This window comes from Ylistrum balloti, unplaced genomic scaffold (assembly GCF_031769215.1).
Source record: "Ylistrum balloti isolate Yb309-2 unplaced genomic scaffold, AGI_CSIRO_Ybal_v1 Utg370120, whole genome shotgun sequence".
NCBI classification, from domain to species: Eukaryota; Metazoa; Mollusca; class Bivalvia; order Pectinida; family Pectinidae; genus Ylistrum; species Ylistrum balloti.
In genome coordinates this window covers 736,652-760,594 of record NW_026782137.1, presented here as the reverse complement: position 1 = coordinate 760,594, position 23,943 = coordinate 736,652, and the positions used below count along the sequence as shown (strand labels likewise).

Below are 23,943 nucleotides of genomic sequence, written 5' to 3'. Positions count from 1 at the left end.
GACTTAAAAAAAAAAAAAACTATTGTCAGCATTGAAATATCTTCTTGTGCTGAATTAAGGTTAAATAAATTAGACAGGTGGAGTTGCCTCTGGCTTGTTAAAATTAGACTGCCTAAATAATGATTATGAGAATGTAATACCAGTGCAATGTCTGATCCAAGCAGATGTGATTCTGTAGATTTATTTGAAAAAGACCAAATTCTTCCTTTAGTTTTATCTAGAAAATACATTTATTCTAATTTATAAACTGCCGTACAAATAATTACAAAAATGCATGAAAAATCACTTGTAGCTAGTATGTAATTAGATCTGAATTGAATTAGTTGTCACATTTGTTTTCAATGTGTTGCATCGTTGCAGTTTTGATGCAATCAGGACCATTTGTCTAAATATCCCTTTAATGAATTAATTACACCAAGAACAGCATTGCATCTTGAAAAGCAATATATTGCTGTAATAAGACAAGAGGCCAATAAGGCCTGTATCACTTACCTGACTTTCTTCGGCTGAAATTGCTTCATCCAGTCTAAAGGAAAAGGAATTCTTAATGTTTATACTGGTTTCTTTCTTGGGTCCCTCCCCGTTTCCCCCAACGGGTCAGCAAAAGCATTTGTACCAAAGTCTTCTTTACCCAAGAATACTTCAAACTGAACTGGAACAGAATCCTGATATTCCTACTGAAGTAGATTTTTTTTAAAGAATTTGCTCTATTTTCTGTATTGGGCCTCGCAAACTCCCACCTCTTGGGGCCGATACCTACAGTTTATACAAATTTATTGCTGTCTTCACTCAGCAATGCTTCAGACCAAATTTGGGTAAAATCCAATCAATCCTCCAGAAGGATTAGGATTTTACAGAATTTACAATCCCGCACAAAAGGGCAGAGAACCAATATTTTTATAAAACTTGTTCCCCTTCATCCAAAATTGCTTCACACCAAATTCAGGCAAAATTTAATCCTTTCTACAGAAAGAGTAAGGCACTTAAAGAAATTACTAAATTTCCACTTGTGGGCTCCAAACTTGGGCCTTGAGAAGACAGAGAACCAGTATTCAAACAAACTTTTCCCCTTCTTTCTCCAAGGATGCTTCTAACTAAATTATGTCAAAATCTGTTCTGTTGTTCATAAGAGACAATTTTAAGTGAAAAATTGACTGATGTCCGATGGACGACAGACACCACACCATGGCAAAAGTTGACTGGGCCTTTGGACCAGAGGAGCTAAAAGCTGCACTTGAAGGAAGTACAACATAATGTTCACTGGGATTAATAAATATGAAAATAATTACCATCCTTAAATACGAAATGTCCTGTATTTGTCATTCAAAATCAAAAACACTATGTTGTCATGATACGGACATAGCAATATTGGTCTAAATGGTATGCAATATTTCGTTGAATACACCTCCCATATTTCCTGCTAAAGTCTAAGGTGTTGCAAAATGATAAATAGTCACCATTCAGAAACACAATCGAAGCAGACAGGTTACTATCAAACTGTATAGAGGGAAATATTTGCCCTGGGTTTTTCGCTCTTCAATAGAACTGTTCATTCTTTCCCATCCTTCAACTCAACTGAAAATGTATATATAAAGGAATGTTGTTCAGGTTTTATACAAAACTTCAGTTCACTTTTGAAAAACATTTCACTCTGTGGACAAGTTTTCTTGTAAACTGTATAAAGACATCACACTCTAATGCTGGGTAGTCCCGGTTAAATGTTTTTTACGAGAATCACAACTAGGACAACCAACATTTACTGGATCAATGAGAATTTATTGATGAGACAGGAAATATCAGTATTCCTGAACAAAGAATTGGTCATCATATTTCTAATCAACGTACAATTAGTATTTCTACACCAAGACAGGGCTTGGTAAAATAATGTCAAACTGCTATTACACTTTATACCATGTAATATACAACATTCCATTCCACTATGAAGGGTGTGATTGTTCAAGTTATCCCTCAATAAGCCAATGGGGCCAACACATGAGCTCTGACTCTAAGTAGGAATGCCTGGTTAACGCCAGGCAATAATATAACATTTGTTCATATTTCTACTAAAATAGCATTCCATATGAATGGGCTTATTAGCAGACATGGACTTTTTACTGGAAAAAACGGTGATTGAACTGCAGATTAATATGGACCTAAAGAATCAATGTATTGTGTATAGAAGCTAGAAGCCATTACAACGTTACCGGGAGATGACTTACAGATCCCAGTGGTGTAATATAGTCTCTCATTCAATCAGTTTACTACTGGCCAAATGAAACAACATGAAAAAGTAAATATCAATACTGAATTACAAAGATCATCACAATATTAAAATAGTCATTCTAGTCTGATGGTTTGTCATATAAATACCAGGTATGAACAGTGAATGATGATGAACATACATGTACATGTATATTATTTTAAAATTCGTTAATTTTAGTGAGATACCAAATGTCTAAAATGTCATATCAAAGCTAAAAGAGTATTATTAGTCTTAATTAAAAATAATTTCATATATTCCAATATTAAAATAATATTTTAATGAGACTTAAATGAGGATAATTTAAAATTCTTCACTAGACATAGTAGGAATATTTGCACACTTTCAAAATCCAATGAGATATTATTTAAAATTGAAATCCTATATTTGAACATTGAACAAAAAATGATTTCCTCCTATTTCCCTTTCACTTTCACACTAGACTTTCAGTCATCACATGCAAACACATCATCACAGATTTCATGTGCATAGAACATACTTAAGTTAATAACCAACCAATCACAATCCTCTTACACAAGACATTCGCCGATAAAACATTAATTACTTTCTATATGTTGGCTACATGATATTGTCTTCCTGATTTGAGAGGCGTCATATTGTTTTTTTCATAATACATATATAGTGGAGTCCCCATCAATTCATTTATCATGGTTACCAGTTAAAAAGACTGTATAAGTTCTATAAATAGGAATGAGAACCATTCCCTGATGTTGAAGAAAAAATCTTAACAGAGGTGGCTGATAGACAGAAAGTTACTGATGATGGCTGATAGTAGAAAAGTACTACAGATGATGGCTGATAGAGGGAAAGTATTACTGATGGAGGCTGATAGAGGGAAAGTATTACTGATGGGGGCTGATTGAGGGAAAGTATTACTGATGGGGGCTGATAGAGGGAAAGTATTACTGATGGGGGCTGATAGAGGGAAAGTATTACTGATGGGGGCTGACAGAGGGAAAGTATTACTGATGTGGGCTGATAGAGGGAAAGTATTGCTGATGGGGGCTGATTGAGGGAAAGTATTACTGATGTGGGCTGATAGAGGGAAAGTATTACTGATGGGGGCTGATAGAGGGAAAGTATTACTGATGGGGGCTGATAGAAGGAAAGTATTACTGATGGGGCTGATAGTAGAAAAGTATTACTGATGAAGGCTGATAGAGGGAAAATATTACTGATGGGGGCTGATAGAGGGAATGTATTACTGATGGGGCTGATAGAGGGAAAGTATTACTGATGGGGGCTGATAGAGGGAAAGTATTACTGATGGGGCTGATAGTAGAAAAATATTACTGATAATGGCTGACACTGGGAAAGTATTACTGATAGAGGCTGATGGAAAGCAATTCTTTACTCATGGGACTGAATCAATGACTCCCCATCACATAAAACTTAAATTATCAAGGACTATAGTAAATGTTAACATCATAACTCAGGACCCTGAACAGGATTGTTAAAAAATGACATATCAATTCAATGATAATTCACAGGTTTCATCACACCTAGCTGCAAATGATGTCAGTATTCCAAAGTATCACAATGAGCTGTTTTTTACATTGCAACTAAAATCCTGATATATTAGTGAACCAGTTTAACCTGAACCTGTGCTGCTACTAATTCACATCTAAGTCAGTATTGGAGTGAGCATGCTAGCACAAGACCATGTTGCTGGACAGATGTCCAATCCAACCAATTTCTACATTGAGTTGGCTTCTTGGCACTGCTTTCTGATAGCTCATATTCAAGTCTATATGCTGCCATTAAATAGCAAACACTGCTGCACTAATGTCCACTGAATTTCAAGTGCATGTGTACTATGGACATACACATTAAATCATGTGACCACTTTGTATACAACAGACTCCTATGCTAAATTGGGTGTCCATGCGTGTACTACAGACATCTAGATTACATTGAATGTTCGACACGAGCACTACGGACTCCCACACTCCACCGAGTCTTCACACATGTACTACCGACGCCTTCGTTTAAATGGTCCCTCAGCACTGCTTTCTGCCGACCTCTTCTTAGAATTATTAAATATCTGGAAAGTTCAAAAAGTTAAGGACCACAACAAATAGCATCCATAATCAGGTTTCATGTGTAGAGATTATTATAGAATTCATTTCTATATCAAGTCACATAAGATTTTATTTTTGGAATATCATATCCAAAACTAAACATGCATTTGCTGAGTATCAGATACCAGTAAAACAATATTAAATACATCTTGAGAGAAATTTTACGGGGTTGTGCGATAGTCGAGAGAGCAGTAGACTAATGCAACCTAAGGAGTATGTTTGTTAATCCAACCTCGGGTAGTTTCTATGTCATATAAAAAATCCTATGCTGTGTTGGTTGTGTCCTCCTGCATGATATCCTATACCAATTGTTTAGGATAGAATGTGGAGCACCTCCCACATGATATTCAGTGATATAGCCAACAGCTTCTTCAAAGGTACCCTGTCCCATAATGACTGACTTTTCATAGGCAATCAACCCAGTAAACAAACAAATTTAATTTCAGCAAAGACAAATGAAATGTTAATCACAAGTTATTCTAATACTAGTGGTTTTATACAAAGGATATTTGCTGGGGTTCGCTTCCTGTTGTAAGATTCCAGTCAAAACAAACTCTGCATTCACCACTGGAATGTTAGCCTTCAGTGCATCCTGACAAAGTTTATGGTCCTCTTCACAGGATACAACCACTGTCCGTTCCACCGACTTGCTTGGCATATTTTCAAGGTACTACAAAGATGTAAAATGTCACACATCAATATTACAAAAGAACATGACAATGAAGATCAGGTCCGATGCACAATATTTTTCTTTAACAATTCTTGATCACACACCATAGAAAAATGATTACCTAATATTCAAGTTTAAAATGCAATTCAAGGAGATGAGAAATTCACCCATTAAAGAAAGTTTTTTCCCCCCTATAAACACCTTCAATTCATCTCTTTAACACCTGACTAAAATGTAGATAATGCATAAATCATAAGTCCATTTAAGTTTTTATCACTTACCTGAGCTCCAGCACATTCTAGAATATCTGAAATGAGAAACAAAATTCAATGAGTGGAATGTAAGTTATTGATAAAACCACATAGGTGTTGGAATTTCATAACCAAATTGTCCGATGAGGATATCAATCTTTTATCATAATATTACACAGATTCAAGACAATTCTGTAATACCCAGTACATAAAGTGATCTCTTGAAACATTTCTCTTATTTTTCATTCACATTGTGAACATTTTTTCTGTCCTATTTTTAAAGTAGCACATCTTGGATATCAATGGCAAAATTTCAACAAAGAGAAAATTCTTTTGTTTTTTCTTTTGGGTTTTTCAATTTTCATCACAAAAGTATACCATGTTAATAGTGCACATATTGGGCAAAGATAAATTTAGAATTCTCCATTTTAAAGTGAAATATAAAATGTAATACTAAACTGTTCCAACTTAAGATTCACAAAAAAATTACAACTTAAACTTAATTACAATCCACTATTCTCTTTTACCACACAATATGATAACAAGTGACTGAGAGACTGACCTTTCATCTGTGAGGGATCAGGACGTGTGGACTTTGTTACATGAATGCGATAATCAAGCAGCACGCTGGCTTGACTAGCTCGTTCAATGGATCGCTGGAGAGAAAACTTATACTGTTTCTCTGCAGCTGTGTCCTTCACTAGGTAGGGCGTCACATCTAGAGGTAAGATAGCACACACTATTACTAAAGAGTTTCATTGAATACATCTTGTCAACATGTCAGCTGCAATCACATTTGCTTATTGAAAGGATTTGTTATATAATACATATACAATCTATCAACATTCAGGAAATGGAAAGAAAGGGAGGCAAGAGAGTCACCCTCAACGGTCATCTAACAATTGACGAATGGATGGACAAACCACAGAAATCACTGATGGTGGTCTGAAAAATCTGATGGATTCAGATATTGAACATTCCTTGAATGTATCAGAAACTCAGAAATGGTAGATTTTGTTCATGAAAAAATGTAGCACAATTATGTCAGAAAATGGCTACTGTGGTTGCCATGTTGAAGTTTTGATCAGGCCGAAAAATAAGAACAAATCATCATCTCTTTCTTTTCTGTAACAAATCAAACTCCAAATATTTTTCTCATTGGTGTGAATGAAACTTGAGAAGTAGTTCTGACTATTTACTCTTGGTGAGTTATGTTGGATTTTGGACCAAAGATTTGGTCAAGACAATCTTAGGATCACTTCATGCAAGTTTGACATCATTGCTTCTCCCTAATAAAGATTCAGGCCAAATATGATTGAAATCTACCTTGGTATTATGAAGGAGAAGTGTTTTGAAGCAAATATTGTCTAACTTTCTCTTCTGAGGCCCCACCCCCAAGTCCTTTCAGGTTGAATCAACTTTCTGAATTTAAGAAACGATTTCCCACTATAAATGATATCTCAGACCAAATTTGGTTGAAATCCATCCAAGCATTAAGAAAGAGTGGCATTTTGAACCTGTGAGTCCCTTGTGGTCAAACAAACTTTCTAAATCTAAGAAGTAAATATGACAATATCTACTGATTTAAGGAAGAGAAGCGTTTTGAAGCAAAGTATTGTCTAACTACCCTTTTGGGGCCCCATTTCAAGGTCCCTAGGGGTCAAATCAACTTTCTGAAGTTAAGATATGATCCCCCCAATGTTTCAGACCAAATTTGGTTGAAATCCATTGAGTTATTAAGCATGACTAGTGTTTAAAAGGGGAAGTTTATGGAGGCTGACAGCAGATGGCACATGGCACATGACAACGGACAATGCCTGATTGCAAAATCAGTGTCAAGAAAAAACCTAAATATGCCATTTCGGGCTGCGGGTAAATAATCACTTTTACTCTTCTTTATGAGGCACATTGCCTTCATTCCGATAAAAGGATCTATCAAATCCTGACAGTTAACTCTGATTGCGGTATCAATGACAGATTTCTTGATTGATAGAAAAACGATGAATAGAAACATTTTTAGGCATCCTATCTATAACCAGGTTGACATTTTAATGGTAATTTTCCTTTTAAAATGATGCAGAAGTCTTACAGAACTGGAACCAATGACTAATCTGTCATACTACTTACCCTGTATAAATGTACCAGTTTGTTTACTGCTGCTGAGCCAGGTTGGCTGGACAATAGGAATGCCTCGAGAAAGACAGCACAGCAGTTTGACTGTTCGTCGCACCTGTGTGGAGGAATGAAAGAGCTAGATTTTGCATACTTCTTGTATGTAAAGTGAAAGAGAATTTAAGTACTTCATTTGTACAACATCATCAAGCAAAAAGAGTATTTCACGTAGATCTAATACATTCTGACAGACCTCGACAGCTAAAGAATGTGTAGATGTATATAAGTGTGCACATAGAAATGTGGTCTATACCTGTAAGTTACAATATAAGAAAGTTCCAGCACTAGAGGTCTATTTAAAGGGTAAAAAAATCACTACAACTATCGCAGGAGATACCTATAGTCTGGCCAAGCGTTCCGATTTAACTTTTGGTAGGGGATGAAGTGGGACACGTCATTCAATCATGAATACCTCATGTGTTTAGGTAATTCAATAATTGACCTTATTTCTAATCCATAAGGCCCTGTTGAATCATCTTGTATTATCTGTTTCAGAATGGCAGAAGTTTAACATCACTTTCTATGAACTTGACCCCTTGTGATTTTTTTGGTAGGAAGATTTTTTTATGATTTTTTTTCATCAAGTATCATGTATCTTCTGAGCAGGATTTAAATAAATTAGCACAGTGATTTTCAAATGTGTGCTTTTTGTTGTTTTTTATTTTTACCTTGTCAGTGACTAGATGAGTACAGTCTCGGACAGAAGTCACCATTTCTCCACCAAGATCCTTCACAGTCTGTAACAGATAAAATATTGATGTACACATGTATAGTTACATATCAGGCATAAATATGGCTGGCCAGGAAACAGACACTATAAAAGTAATTGCTGTGTTGTTGTTTTATTTACAACTTAGGCACATACAAAGTATACAAACTTCTGATAATTTTTTTGTTTTTAACTATGTCATTTGAACTAGACGACAGATACCTACAGATTAATCTTTTCTATATCATATACCTTCTGGCCTTGTTCGTCTACCATCCCTGTGAACATCACACGTGGCTTAGGGTCCATGGACTTTCTTCTCAGAGATGGTGAGTCCACAGATAAAACATCTGTTTTAGACTGGACAGGTGTGCCTGGAGTAACTTTATCCTTTGTCTTCTTGGCTGGTGACTCAACTGCATCCTGACAAGTTACAAACATTTCATAAAAGTAAATTTTGTTAAAAAAGGACTGCTCTCAAGAAGTAAATCCATCACACATGTTATAGAGCAATAAACGAAGTCCTTATAACAACAAGTAGCCCAAATTATCTAGGATTTCATTCTAACAGCCCTGATTTATGAATAAACACACAATACTGTTATAACTGTGATGTGTCTAACCACACTGCCTTTACCATGTAAGCATAGAATTACTGCTTTCATTTATATAGAATACCTTTTTGTATGAAATGATATTGGTTAAATGATATATATGTGATTTATTTGACTCAACTCTGATGAAATTTCACCTTTGATGAATTCTTGAATGAATTTGGCAAACCTGATCTGACTACCTTTAGCTTTTCAACATAAATGATATAAAATGCAAATGTACCTGGTCCTGACTGTGTCCTCGTTTACCTCGAGATGCTGTCTTTCCTTTACAACTTCCACCTGGATCTTCCTGATGTGTCACACTTACAGATGTGTCAGCTGTTTTCCTTCCTCTGCCTCTCCTACCTTCACTTAAGTCATTTTCCTCACTACATTTTGTTATATTCACATCCTCTTTCAAATTTGACACTTTACCTCTACCCTTATTCCTGCCTTTACTTTGCTCAACTTTACTTTCCTTATCAGTAGGTTCGTCTTTAGAATCTTTATCATCAGAAACACCAATGTCCTTAGTTTTATTTGCACCTCTAGGTTTAGTCTTTCTGGAGGTAGAGACCTCACTTTCTGATTCCTCCATTTCTTCACTATTCACCGACACACTGTCTCCTTTTTGTTTAGCCTTTCCTCTACTAGTCCGACTCTCAACTTTACTGTCCACACTCATCACTTCTACACTCTGCTTACCACGAGGTTTTCTTTCAGAGATGCCACTCATATTGGCCAAATCTGTAGTTGAAATTTCCTCACTCTCCACAGAATCCTGCGAGGAATCTATCACTTTTTTCCCTCTACCCCCTCGCCTTGATTTTGGAGGCTCATTGACCTCAGTCATTTCTTTTACAATAACTTCCTCCTTGTCCTCTAGTGCCAGTTTAGAATTTCTTCCCAGTATCCTTCCTCTTCCAGTCCTCCTTCCTTTCTTTTCTTCTTCTTTGTCCTCCTGCTCAGTAATAACCTCATCTACAGTCTTACTAGTTTCCTCCTTGACAAGTTCTACTTTGTCAGAATTATTGGCGACCTGTTTGGATCTTCTTCCTCCTCTAGATACTATTTCTTCACTAGAGTCCTTCACTTCCTTATCTTTCTTACTCTCTTGTTTTGAAGTATGAATATCTTTCTCAATTTTTTCTCCTTCTACTACAGCTGAATCCTCCTCTTCTACTAGTTTTGACTTGGATCTTTTACCCCGTCCTCCAGAAAGAACAATTTTATCTTCAGCAGCTTCCTTCTCTGTTGCCTCCTTTTCAGAAAGTTGTTTTGATTGCCGTCCTCTAGACATTTTCTTTCCTTTTTCTATCACTTCCTCTGCTGGCTCACATTCTTCTTTATCTTCTTCTGTAAATTTTATTTCAGAAGTAGCCAGTTTGGATTTCCGTCCTTTAGAACTCCTTCCTTTTACTTCCCCCTCTTCGACTGAGGGAGATTCTTCAGTGTGTACTGGATTATCAGGAGTAGATTCAGTGCTAGCAGTTTCCACTGCCTCTTCTACCTTTCTTCTACCACCTATCCTAACAAGCTTAGTCTTGTCTTTTTCCACTACTACACTGGAGTCTCCACTCCCTCCAGGCTGGACTGACCTTTTACCTCTACCTCTTGCTTTGACCTCTTCCACAGAGGTTTCAACCTTAGACCCTTTACTACTATTTTCTACAGGCAATTGTTCGACCTCCTTATCACTCTTGTCAACTGTTTTGAGAATGGTATCCTCAACTTTTTCTGAATCCTTTGTTAAACTCCTACCTCTTCTTGCATCTCTTTTTCCATTCACATTACTTTCCTCTTTTTGTTTTACATTTTCAGACAATGTTGATTTTCTTTCTGTATTTATATCCTCAATTTTTGGTTCTTTGGTCACTTTGACCCCAACTGACCTTCTCCCACCCCTTTTTCTTACTATGGTTGTCTCTACTTCCATTTCTGGCTCTTTCTTTCCAAATCCTTCACCATCCTCCATTTCAGTCATTTCTTTCTTTTCGTCCTTTTCAAGTGCATCATGATCTAAGTCTGAGGCAGGAAGTGACCTTCGACCTATCCTAACAATCTTAGTCTTGTCTTTTTCCACTACTACACTGGGGTCTCCACTCCCTCCAGCCTGGACTGACCTTTTACCTCTACCTCTTGCTTTGACCTCTTCAACAGAGGTTTCAACCTTAGACCCTTTACTACTATTTTCTACAGGCAATTGTTCGACCTCCTTATCACTCTTGTCAACTGTTTTGAGAATGGTATCCTCAACTTTTTCTGAATCCTTTGTTAAACTTCTACCTCTTCTTGCATCTCTTTTTCCATTCACATTACTTCCCTCTTTTTGTTTTACATTTTCAGACGATGTTGATTTTCTTTCTGTATTTGTATCTTCAATTTTTGGTTCTTCAATCACTTTGACCCCAGCTGATCTTCTCCCACCCCTTTTTCTTACTGTGGTTGTCTCTACTTCCACTTCTGGTTCTTTCTTTCCAAATCCTTCAACACCCTCCATTTCAGTCACTTCTTTCTTTTCATCTTTTTCAAGTGCAACATGATCTAAATCGGAGACCGGAAGTGACCTTCGACCTCTGGGTTTTCTGCTAGTAATTTCTTTTTTTTCTTCAACAGAAATTGCAGGTAATGACTTTCGACCTTTTGTCACATTTTTCTTTACTTTTACCTCTGCAGTTGCAAGTTTTGACCTTGTAGCTGTGTTTCCAGTAGATGACTCTGCTTTCACATCATCATCACCATTAGTTGATTCTGAAGACTGGCTCTGAAATAAGTGGCATAAATACATTCAAAATATTCAACTGATACTGTAGTATTACCTTATCTAGCAATTTATAAATATGAATGCTTGCAACACAAACCTTAATGCCATTTTGAACAATAAAACAATGCCACATCCATAATTAATCTGACGTTTCATTTATCGGTCACTGAAACATCAATCATTCCTTAGAAATGATAATGGGTAAAATTGATAAGTTCAAATGATGCACTATGTCTATGATCTATTATTTTTATACATCCCAAAAAGATGATAGTCACTGTATAGTGCTTTCCAGCAAATTTATTCAAATTCCTGGTATGTATTATTTAAAGCTAACCCTTTCAAATAGGCACTTAAAACTTACCTCAACAGCAAATTTTACCCTCTTTGGAGATGGGCTTTTTTGGCGTTTCTCTGGATTAGAGAGAGCAGACTTGTGAGGCGAGGTTTGAGGGAGTGGTATGATTGGACTTTTCCCCAAGATTTCATCACTATCTTGGACAACCTTTAGAAAGAATACAACAAAATATACAGTCAACTCCAGAAGTTTTCATTCTCAGTTTAAAAACTTCATCAATAATCACGTTGGCGACAAAGACATGGAAAATTGATTTGTATCAGGAATATAACTTTCAACAATAACATTGTCAAATCAGTAAGCATTACTACCTAAAATTTCAGGTACTGATCAGTTGACAGAGTAAGGAGTTTTACTGACAGAAACCCAGATCCCACGGTACCTTCTTAATTTAGGTTTTTATAGAGAGATAACAGTTTTTGTGAGTTGTTTATGTAGCAATGATTGTGGATGTGTAAATTCACCAAGGCAATTACTTGTCACAGAAATAAAAATGCACTAAAATTTAATTTTGCAAACTGAAATATTTACAGTAAATATACCAAATCAGCTAGACTTCAACACTGTTGTATTATAATTTTCAATTTCTCAAGCTGTCATAGAATAACTGTTCTTATCTGGAAATAAAAACATGACTGATGATAAGCTCATTGCTACCTGTTGTAGTTCTGCAGTAATTCTATCATTTCCTTATCCTGTTACAAGCTAACTGCCTCACTTTGTGTCAGAAATATTTTAGCCTTCTTTGTTTATAGCAGGACAATATAGTATATTGAAAGGATGTAATAAACTGACCTCCTCACTAAGTGGTGGGGTGTCCTCCTCATCAACTTCTCCTCCATATCTCTGTGTGGCTGCCTCAGTTTCTGCAAGGCAAAACTAAATTACAATTGACATAACATAGCATATTTCATCTCAAATATTTGAAAATCAGATGTAACTAAATCTGAGAGTAATCATTAAGATAAACAAATCATATTTTTTACTTTTGAAATTGCATAAATAACGATGGCTTTAAAATCCTTTTTTTCTTCCATACTTTAAACACTACATTCTCAAAGCAATATAAAAAGTATAATATTTTCATATATAATTGACAGTTTCCTTCTATGTGTATCACCATGTTAACAACCTGGGTCTCCTTGTAGTGTCTAGTGGCTAACTCAATGAACAACATATGGAAGACTTGTTGCATGTCATACACAGCAATTAGGGTAAAATGTCATGCAGAAGGATAACAACAACAACAACATGGAGCAGTCCATTATTATATTCCTTAGAAACACAAACCACCATGGGTAGGGGCTAACTACACACCTCTGATCTTCACCCGAAGTTATGTAGGTCAATGCTCTACCAAAAGAACTATCCCTGCCCTACAATTACTGATATACTTTTGGATCTTACCCTCTTCACTTGGTTTAAGTGCTGGTAAGTTGATAAGGTCCTTCTTTACTTTGTCTTTTCCACGCCTGGGGGATGCAGACTTTGCTTGTCCACTGACTTGGGGTTGGTCCAAATCCTCCTCATCTACTTCCATACTATACACTTGTGTTGCTTCTTCCCCACCAGATACATATGGTTCCTCTGTGGTCTCTCCTAGATTACCCTCAGCTACTTGCGCTGCGCCCTCATCAGTGGCCTTCTTTCCCATACCTCTTCTCCTTGGACGTCCCCTCTGACCCTTGACCTTTTCTGTAGATTTCTTAACAGTGTTATCTGACATGTCCTCAATAACCTGTGTGGCTTGGTCATCACCTATTTCAGCATCCTCTATAACCTGTGTAACCTTCTCTTCTGCCTTTTTTGCTTTACTTTTTCTTCTTTGACCTACAGCTGCTTTGGATTTAAGGGAAACTTTTTGCTGAATTTCAGATTCAACACAAGCATCATCAATAACTTGCGTGGCTTCATCTTCAGCAGCATTGTCATTTACAATGTTACTGGTGTCTATCTCAGTCACCTTAACACCTTTTCTTTTTCTGCTGCTTCCCCTGACCTTTTTTCCATCTGGCATATGTTCTGGTAAATTAATATCCTCTACAACTTGTGTGGCCTCATCCTCACCTGATGTTACATCATCCATATCTTGAGTGACATCCTCTGCAATAACTTTCTTTGTGTTACTTTTGCTGCCTGGTCTTCCTCTACTTTTTTCTTCATCATCAATCCCATCTTCTATAACTTGTGTGGCATCATTCTCTACATCTGTGGCATCATCTATACCCTGAGTGTCTCCTTCTTGGTTTACTGCAGTTGTATCATCAGTAACACCTACTGTTGCTTCAAAAGCAAGAGTGGCCTCTTCTGGGATAGCCATTGTGGCTTGGTCTGTGACAGCAACTGTGGCTTCTTCTGTGATAGCCATTGTGGCATCTTCTGTGACAGCCACTGTGACCTCCTCTTCTGTGACAACCATTGTGGCCTCTTCTGTGACAGCCACTGTTGCTTCTTCTGTGACAGCCATAGTAGCCTCTTCTGTGACAGCCATTGTGGCCTCTTCTGTGACAGCCACTGTTGCTTCTTCTGTGACAGCCATAGTAGCCTCTTCTGTGACAGCCATTGTGGCATCTTCTGTGACAGCCATTGTGGCATCTTCAGTGACAGCCATTGTGGCATCTTCTCTAACTGCTACTGTAGCATTTTCTGTAACTTTCGTTGTGGAATCTGTAACTGACAGTGCATCATCCTTCTTGAGAGAAAATCTCTCTGTTTCTTCTATTACCATAGTTTCCTCTTCTGGAAGAGCCACAGTTGCATCCTCAGTAACTGCCACAGTGGCACCTTCAGCTACTGCCACAGTTGGATCATCTGTGACAACAGCCACTGTTGCATCCTGAAGACATTGCGTAGCAGTGTTTTCTGATTTCCCCTCCTCCTCAACAACTTGAGTAGCCTCCTCATCCCGGTCTTCAATGACCTTGGTGGCCACTACCAGTTGGGTAGCATCTTCATTCACCATCTGTGTTGCAACATCGTCATCACCATCTGCCACATCTGTAAATGCCTGTGGGGCCTCCTTGACCTCACCATTTTCTTCTTCCTCCTCTGTGTCTGCCATGTCACAGGCCAGGGTCGATGCAGCAAAGATATGACTAACATCTATGTTTTCGTCTTCTCCCTCAGTCTCATCATCTATCATAGACTCTTTCAAATTCTCCTGTCATTAAAAGAAAGCATGCAAGGTCTGATGAAAACAAATTTTAAGTGTTGTATTGAGCTGTGACTGAAATTTAAAAAACAGTTAACACTATGGAATTCCATGCTGGCCTTATGATACATAACAACAGCAAATAAAGAGTAAGATTTCAGTCTATCATGTATATATCATTAATGAGTTTCTTTTTCAGCACAACTGATCAAACAAGTAAATATTGTATTTACTTAACACATCCAATTAATTCAATATAGTGCAAATGGAGAATAAATCTTTAAATCAAGAACTGAGGCTTCATTTGTGTTTTCTTTTGATAAAGCATGAGTGCCATGGCATAACTTTATCATGGTAACCTACATCTTCAAATGGATGTTTTATGAACATTTAAGACTGGTCCTAATTCCTAGGGCTGATCACAATGCTAAGTTTATAATAACATAAATACTTTTTACTTTTCCAATCACAATAACTCTTCTGCACATGACTGTTTCATACCTGTGTATATTCACTAATTATACAAAAATGTTTTACAGTCCTAACGAGTAAGGATTCCTATATAAAGTTTGACATTGAGCAGCTCTTGCTTACCTCATTGCTGTCCTCTTCACTGTCTGCAACAAAGGTCTTCACAGGTTTTTGATCATCTGCAACCTTCTGGACATCGCTACAGAACATACATCATTATAATTACAACAGACAGTATATTATTAGAAAGAGGTTAGATTCTCACTTAACTTCTATATAAGTGGTCAGTAAGTGAACAAGTGGTCAGTGATGTAAAGGCTAACAATTTCAAACTTTTAAGGATGTCTCTTAGAAACAAATCTTTATATTCTTGAGGAATAATAATGTCTAAAATATCTGATCTATTTCACTTCCATGAAAACATCATCACACTTACCCTTCATCAGTAAATGCTTGAGTTTCTGCGGCAAAGATGGCAGGGGATACATTTTTAGCATTCTCATCATCAGTAGCATCTATTAATCAGCAAAATATTTAGTTTTATCATCAGTAGCATGTGATAATCAGTGTTTTCTTTATTGAAATCATCCATCATCTGTATTGAAAATTTTCTGAAGGATAAGATATGCTTCTTTGCCAAAACCTGAGTACATGGTCAATCTTTCAAGACAATAAGTGTCCTTATGGGTCAAAATGATTCATCTGTTCTGCAACTTACAAAGACTACTTTGATTGTTCCGAAGTCATATTCTGCATGTAAGATAAAAGTCCATTCCCCAAGAATGTTACTACACAAATACCATGACCCACTGTATTTTGGTTACTGAGGAGAAGTTTAAAGTTCCTAAGTCATCTGAGTGTGTGACCTTAAAAGTCAGTCAAGGTAATTCATATGAACAAACATGGTAGCCTTTCATCTCAGAATTCTACTGGCTCTTTGTCATAAACCTTGGCCTCTTGGTTATTGAGATATATTTAAAGATTGTGACAGTAAAAGTGGGCCAAGATTATTCCTTTCAATAAACTTTGAAACCCTTTATCCAAACATGCTTCAGGCCCATTATCATTATCTAGGGCCTTGCAAGCGGGTCAACGTCATTAATTTTCAGAAAATTTAGTAGCCCTTTATTCACAGCATGCTGCATGCCTAATATCAGTATCCTGCACCTTTTGGTTATTAAGAAGTTGTTTGAAGATTTAAAACAAATTTGACACCTTGACCATACAAATGACAATTACCATCATCTGATTCACTTTCCATGACATATGCCTGTGTGGCTCCAAACATAGCTGGGCAGACCTTGCTGATTTCCTCTCCTTCCTCCTCTGTCTCCTCCTCCTGGGTATCTGATCCAAGAAAATATTATTTGAAATTTTGTGATGATTTAAACAGTTGAAAAGGCAATCACCATCTGATCTTTATATATAACAAACATAAGACAATCACCATTAGATCTTTATACATAACAAACATAAGACAATCACCATCTGATCTTTATACATAACAAACATAAGACAATCACCATTAGATCTTTATACATAACAAACATAGGACAGTCACCATTAGATCTTTATACATAACAAACATAAGGAAATCACCATCTGATCTTTATACATAACAAACATAAGACAATCACCATTAGATCTTTATACATAACAAACATCAGTTGCTGTAAGCTTGGTATTATCTATAGAGCTTTACACATAATAACACTAGTTAATGTTTGATTAGAATTATAAAGTTTAAACATAATAACACTAGTTGCTGTTCGTTTAGAATTATAAACTTTACACATAATAACACTAGTTGCTGTTCGTTTAGAATTATAAACTTCACACATAATAACACTAGCTGCTGTAAGTTTAGTATTTTCTTTTCCAGAGAATGTTTCAGAAGTTACACAGGGTTGCACTGATTGTCCAGGAATAGCATAGAACAGAGACACATTAACTCTGTGGTTTACCTGCAACAACTTGTGTCTGTAGACTTTGTATAGCTCTGGCTTTTCTTCGATCTTCTTCCTCATCATCTGAGTCTGATTCAGGCAGTACTAATGTGGACATGGCTATAACAACAAAACTATCGGCTATGAACCTGGAAACTGACTGAATCCACAGTACTGGTAAAGATGTGTTTTCAATGAACTGTGAAAGGTGTCATTGGGACTGCTATCCCAACGTGAACTAAATTGTTGTATTACGACCGCAGAATAGTTAAAAACAGGGCCTACTTAATCTTTAAATATCCAGGACCTTTGACAATTTTTTTCTAAGTTTACAGAAAAAACTATAGTTTTAAAATTTGTATAAATTTTTCTTTTCTTCTAAATCTAATATAGTAATGAATCTTACTTGTAGTGCCTACAGCCCCAGGTCGTTTTGGTGGAAGAGGTGTGTCTTGTACAGTCACATTAGTTTTGTGATGGGGGCCTTCTGAAAACATAAGTCATATAATATACTCACTATCTATATAATAGAAGTACCACGGCTTAAAGAGCTGACAGATTTGTAAAATAATTAACACAGAGAATGGTGACTTTTAATCTTGATGTGTAATAAATATATATATCAAAGATCAATACAATTGTGAAATTTAAGTCATTTCACCTTCTTCATCTGAATCTGGTGCCAGGTTTAATGTTCTTCCTGAATGGTAGGCCTGGAAAATAGTGAAAGATTATATACATGAGGTGTTGCTCTCATCACTGCTATTCTGTGAAATGCCAACAATCACAGAAAATTCGACTTTAAGATGTATATTCCCAGAGGGAGCAGCTCTGTCAAAATGACAGTTTACATGTATTTTGTAGTATTGCTATTCTAAATCAACAGATAAACAGGAAATAACCTGATACCACACATCCTTGGTTTATACATATACTATAGATTAAATTGCCTACAGATATTTTTAATATACATTTGACAGTGTTGATGGGAGGAAAAACATCAATCTCTCTGATCTGATAAATTGTGGTAAAGCAGTATATAACACAAAATACCTTGACAATATTTTTTTCAACTTCTGAAAGAAACAATTGTCTTATGAGGATTAAGAACAGAAAAATCAAATATTTTTTTCCATCTGATCAAAGCAGATGAAGCCACTACAGGTAATTGTGATGGTTATTTACCTGTGTTGGTTGCAGAAGATCAACACTGGCATCACTATCATAATCTTCCTCCTCCTCTGTTACAAGTAATGTAGTCCCTTCCTTATCAGCAGTGTCAATACCCTCATCTTCCATAGGGGCTGTCTGGAATTGCTCTGAACCAGTCTCAGATCCTTTGTCATTAATCTATGAAAGAAATGATTGAACAGTTATCAACAAGCATGGTAAATAACCTTCCTGTCAAAACACGAAAAAAAAAAAAAAAAAAATAAAATGAAAAAATAAATAAATAATGACCACAGCATGATAAACACAGTAAAACATGACTTAAAATTCTGAATTGAAGAAAAATATATTAAAAGATGGCTTTTCAAGTTAAGGACATGAACAAGTTGTCCCAATGCATCAAAGTGCTGTTCAATTAAGATATTCATTGTTCTGTTCAGCATGCAATTATGATCTTTTCCTTTATCTGGAGGGTTGGTAGTCATTTCAATCATACATGCATCATGCAGATACTTTGAAAATAACTTCAAATTCCCAAATCTAACATGTCTGTGCTATTAAAAGATGAGTTTGACTTTTGACCAATTAACTTATATCGTAATGTGTCAAACAACAAATTACACAGTATTAATTTAGCACAGAGAATGTTAACCCACCTCCTCTCCGATGTAATATACTGCCTCCACATCTCCAAAGGTGACACTGGTTTTACTTGTTAATTCATACCTCACATCAGGTTTCAGCACAACCTGTCAAGTTAATATCATAAACTTGATTTGATAATTAATATCTCCTTTATTTTCATACTTAATCCTCCTTTTCTCTATATGGCTATGTCAAATGTTTTCTTTTCATACAGGAACTTGTTTTTGACATCAGAGCAATATTATTTTTCAATGTTATTTGATTTCATGCTATTGTTGATTGTCCAAATGATAAAAGACACTTTCTGAGCTCACAGCAAATACAATAATGTACAACATACTTATATAAAATGTCATGTTAGAGATTTATTGATTTTTGTTTTGTTTCAAATTCTAATGATTTTCACTTATATCTTAATAATTTTAAGGCAGAATATTGTGCATAAGTTCATTTCTGAATGTGATATCAATTTTACTGTAGTGTGGAATGCTTTAGCTGTCTATCATAAACTCAGCAGTACTTACCTTTCCTCGTCTGGTTTTGTTCCTACTTCCTTTGTCATAGATGAAATGTGAGTCCCCTTTAACCTCTATACAGGCATGTTCTCGAGAGAGCGCCTGTAATAGTTTGCATCCAGGATTCATCACATTAATGTTAAGATGATAATTATTCAATAACTTGATCATTAACATAATAAAAGAATGCTTAAGTCCAAAATTCTGTTATTTGTTATTACTAAAAATCTGTATGGCCTTTTTTCCAATTCTAGCATTGACTGTAGGAGTAAACTCTTGATATCCATTGTGATTTCCTTTAAACAGGAAAAACTTTCCCAAAGAATGTAGAAGCAAACTCCTGAGATATATTGTGATGTCATATATACAGTACAAGTAATATCTGGAAAAACATCTACCAATCAGAGTTGAGAAAATCTGTCAACAAATAACACCGATTCTGCCCATTATTAATCTTCATCCAAGGAAACCTCCAACCAAATATAATGATTCTAGGCCTTATTGAGAAGTTGTTTAAATGGAAATGTTGACGGCTGACACACCATGGCATGAAAAAGTGTTTAACAGAATTTTTTAAAGTTTGAAATGTAAATTAACCTTGAGTGGAATCCAGACACTGCAGGCGATCTCATGCCGTCCTATCACATTATCACCTACAAAAAAGAAACTGAATTCATCAACAACATTCTGCATCAAATTGACATTCATACATGTGCAACCTATGTTCTATTCTTCAAATAAGACTGATCATCTACTTACAATCAACAAATAAAACCCTGGGTTTACATGGAGTCAGAGTAACAAAGGCAAGAAGACTTTGTTCCATTTACCAGGTACATTTTCTGAAAATGATGTTTACCTTCATATATTTCAAACACTTTTTCTTCAAATTCTTTTTGGCTTTTTACTTTCAAGTATGCAACCTGAAACAGAAAAACAAAGGATGCCATATGAGGACAACAAGAATACATATTTATATACGAGTATAGGGTTGATTGCTGTCAGTTTCCTTAAAAGAATTTTTTTTGAACAAGTTGAAAATTACTGGATGTTCTGTACCATTTACAAGAATCCATTTTACTGACTTTTCAACCTATAATTAGCATTAAACTTTTTTAATTTTGGTCCAAGCAACTGCAATACTATATAACGTCTCCCATTAAAATCATCTTTACTAAAAACATTACTACCTGGTGTACTTTATATCTTTACAATAAAAAGATACTGAAATACATGAAAAATTGCTCAGAGCTACTGAATAATGACCAATTAAAAAAATTATCATATTTGTTTGCACTATATTTCACAGGTGTGAATGTGTTGTGATGCAATCAGTGCCATTTGTAAACTGATCTAGCTAAGCCAGATCTAGAGAGAATTTCTACTTATTAAATACTGCAAGTTGGTTTTTGCATCAGATTGAGCAATGACATTCTGTATCTATTAAGTTCAGCAAGTTTGATAACTATATATCATGTGGACTATTTTAGTAATAAATGTCAAAATAAATCATACACCATTTTAAGAGCAGTGGGAGGTACCGTATTCATCCTGTAATTAATGAACCCAGAGGGAAAATACCCTATTAACCTCTCAATCAATGTCAAGGGATGGCCTTATTACAGAGCACAGATCATTGGTATACATGCTATCAATAGAATACCCAAAGTCAAATGAAAGTGATGTATGCACATGCATGATTGTGTATACATCATTTTGACAACTCATTGGCAGGATGGTAATGTCAATAAAGTAGAAGTTCTTATAGCAACTAGTAAGTAGAAGATGATACAAAGATTCTTTTATTCATTCTTAAATTTCATGCTTTCAGACACAACTTATTTCATATACAAGAGATTCAAAAGGGATCTTGGCACCCATCATTGTTTGGTCCTTGTTTATTCTTTGAAATTTGGATATTTTCCCTTATTTTTTCCCCTGTTTTTGCTCTTAATAACAATTTAAAACATTTCTATGCAGAAATAGTGAGAAAAATCTTTAACTGACAAATCCAATATGGTCGTCTGTCAGCCATTTGTTTTTGTGATCACACCCAAATTCAAACTGCTTCTACTAGGGACCGAGGGACAAAATATATAGGAAATTTGAGAGGGATACATCCAGTGCTTCTCAAGAGTTAGTCATAACAAACTTCATTGGAAAAATCCAAGATGGCTGTCTGTCTGCCATTTTGTTTTTCTGATCAGTCCCAAAATCAAATGGGCACTACAAAGGACCAAGGGGAACCTACATAAAATTTGAGAAAGATCTATCCAGCACTTCTAAAGAAATAGCAATATCAAAAATTATTTATGAATGTAAGACGATTTGAATAGTCCACCATCTGATGAGGTGGGCTAATAAACATTTTATTATGCCTTTTATTCATTCTGAGACACTACACTTTAATGCATATTTACCGGCTTTTTGGCTGCATCTTCATCATCAGTTTCATCTCCATCATCAAAATCTCCATCAAAGTCTAGAACTTGTGTTTGTTCAAAATCCATCTATGTCTCCGGGTGTAAACTATTGAATAAAATAGGGTTCATTCATACAAGAGGATTTATATTCATCATGTTTTTGTCAGTTATTTCACAACAGATCTTTCAAGTTGTGTTTATATAATTTGAATCCACAAAAAGTCATGACTTCTAACTTGTCATGAATCTGAAATAATGCACAAATAAAATTATATGAAAAACAACTTGCCTGGTTATCTTTATAATTTGTAGACATCCATGAACATCAAATTACAAGATGTATTTGTAGGTCACAAAACCAAAACCTGGAAAAATATTTTTGAAAAACATGATCAAATAGTAAATTTTAATTTATAGCTTCAACATAGATTTACATGACAGATTGCTCTTACACATGGAAAAAATACGCTGATTCCTTCCCTCAGAGAGGTGGGCAATGTTATTTATGCTTTTGCATCTTTAGAATGAGAGATGTTTTATATATTCACCATAATTGTATCATACCAAAAATCTGGGATGTACAGTAGAGGGATAGATGACTATATCCCTTTGTAAAGCTACTGCAAAGAATCAGACTAAACTAGCTTTGCTGTTTTTTTCATTTTTCTTCAAAAGCACATTGATTTTGGCTACTGAAGCGCCCGTGTCTCTTTCCAATTTTTACGATCTTTTGGGTACAAAGTTTTTGAGTACGAATCCTTTCATTTCAAAACATGCGCTCAAGTGATTTACACATATTTCAATGACGTCACTGGTCTGCATGCTCAGTAAAACAGTCAACATCGTCTGTATCTACATCCCAGATCTAGAACGTAAAGAATCATTTTGAGCATGCCACCTAAAAAGAAATTAAAGAGACCACTTGATCAGGGTCCCATCAGTAAATTCAATCAGTCGTCATCTAGTTAGTCAAAATATGTCAAACTAGTAAAGTTTCATCGGAAACACTGCCCGATCCCCAGTCTGATGGACAAGCCGTCATTAAAAAATCAAATGTCGCAGATGAATCTACCTCGTCACTCATTGTAGATCAAGACTTAAGTGTCCCACAAAATGTGCCATCTATCGGTATCCCTACGTCAACTGAAAATGTCAAAGTTACGAAAACTAGGAAAATTCAAGATAACTGGTTGGAAATTTGGCCATGGCTCTATGTTGAAAAAGGTGCACTTTTTGTCGAATTTGTGTTGAATATAAGTGGAAGAATGTGTTTGCTACTGATGGCTGTAAGGTATACAAAACATCCTCAATGGCACGTCAAAAGTTAGATGAACATGTAGCTTCTGTAAATTCTCCACAACTTGCAACAGGTTTTTCACATATGATTATTCTGATTTCAATAAAAGATGTGTGTAAATTACATCGTAATTTATGATATGTCACATAAGATTTTGAAAATGTCACATAGGTTTTGAAAATGTCACATTGATTTTGGATTATGAAGAGCCATTGTCCCATCATAAAAAAATCTTTCCCAGGCACTGGGTCAGTGCTAAATTGAATCTAGAATATAGCCTAGAAGTGAATGGGACACAAGTAGATAAGACTGACAACATACACAAGGGTTAGCATTCAGGCAATGTTTTATATAGTTTATAACAGCATGATAGCTATAAATCATACACTGATTTACATTTTACCAAACAGTAAGTTCTCTACCAGTAGAGATTGGCAAGACGG

General features: G+C 35.7%; 1 protein-coding gene across 1 annotated transcript; it reads right to left on the bottom strand.

Moving 5' to 3' along the window:
• Positions 1-2,525: 2,525 nt before the first annotated feature.
• On the bottom strand, positions 2,526-22,290 carry LOC132550357 (mediator of DNA damage checkpoint protein 1-like). Its single transcript, XM_060214406.1, has 24 exons — positions 22,201-22,290; positions 20,640-20,703; positions 20,378-20,433; positions 19,790-19,882; positions 19,277-19,369; positions 18,636-18,800; positions 18,112-18,163; positions 17,857-17,937; positions 17,469-17,570; positions 16,744-16,851; positions 15,941-16,019; positions 15,628-15,703; positions 13,290-15,042; positions 12,678-12,748; positions 11,889-12,029; positions 10,852-11,524; positions 9,002-10,317; positions 8,417-8,587; positions 8,124-8,192; positions 7,411-7,513; positions 5,846-6,001; positions 5,314-5,339; positions 4,872-5,032; positions 2,526-4,332 (listed from the first exon to the last, which is right to left on the bottom strand). The coding sequence occupies exons 1-24, from the start codon at positions 22,288-22,290 to the stop codon at positions 4,254-4,256; spliced, it is 5,778 nt and encodes a 1,925-aa protein (XP_060070389.1). The 3' UTR covers positions 2,526-4,253.
• Between the last annotated feature and the right edge of the window lie 1,653 nt (positions 22,291-23,943).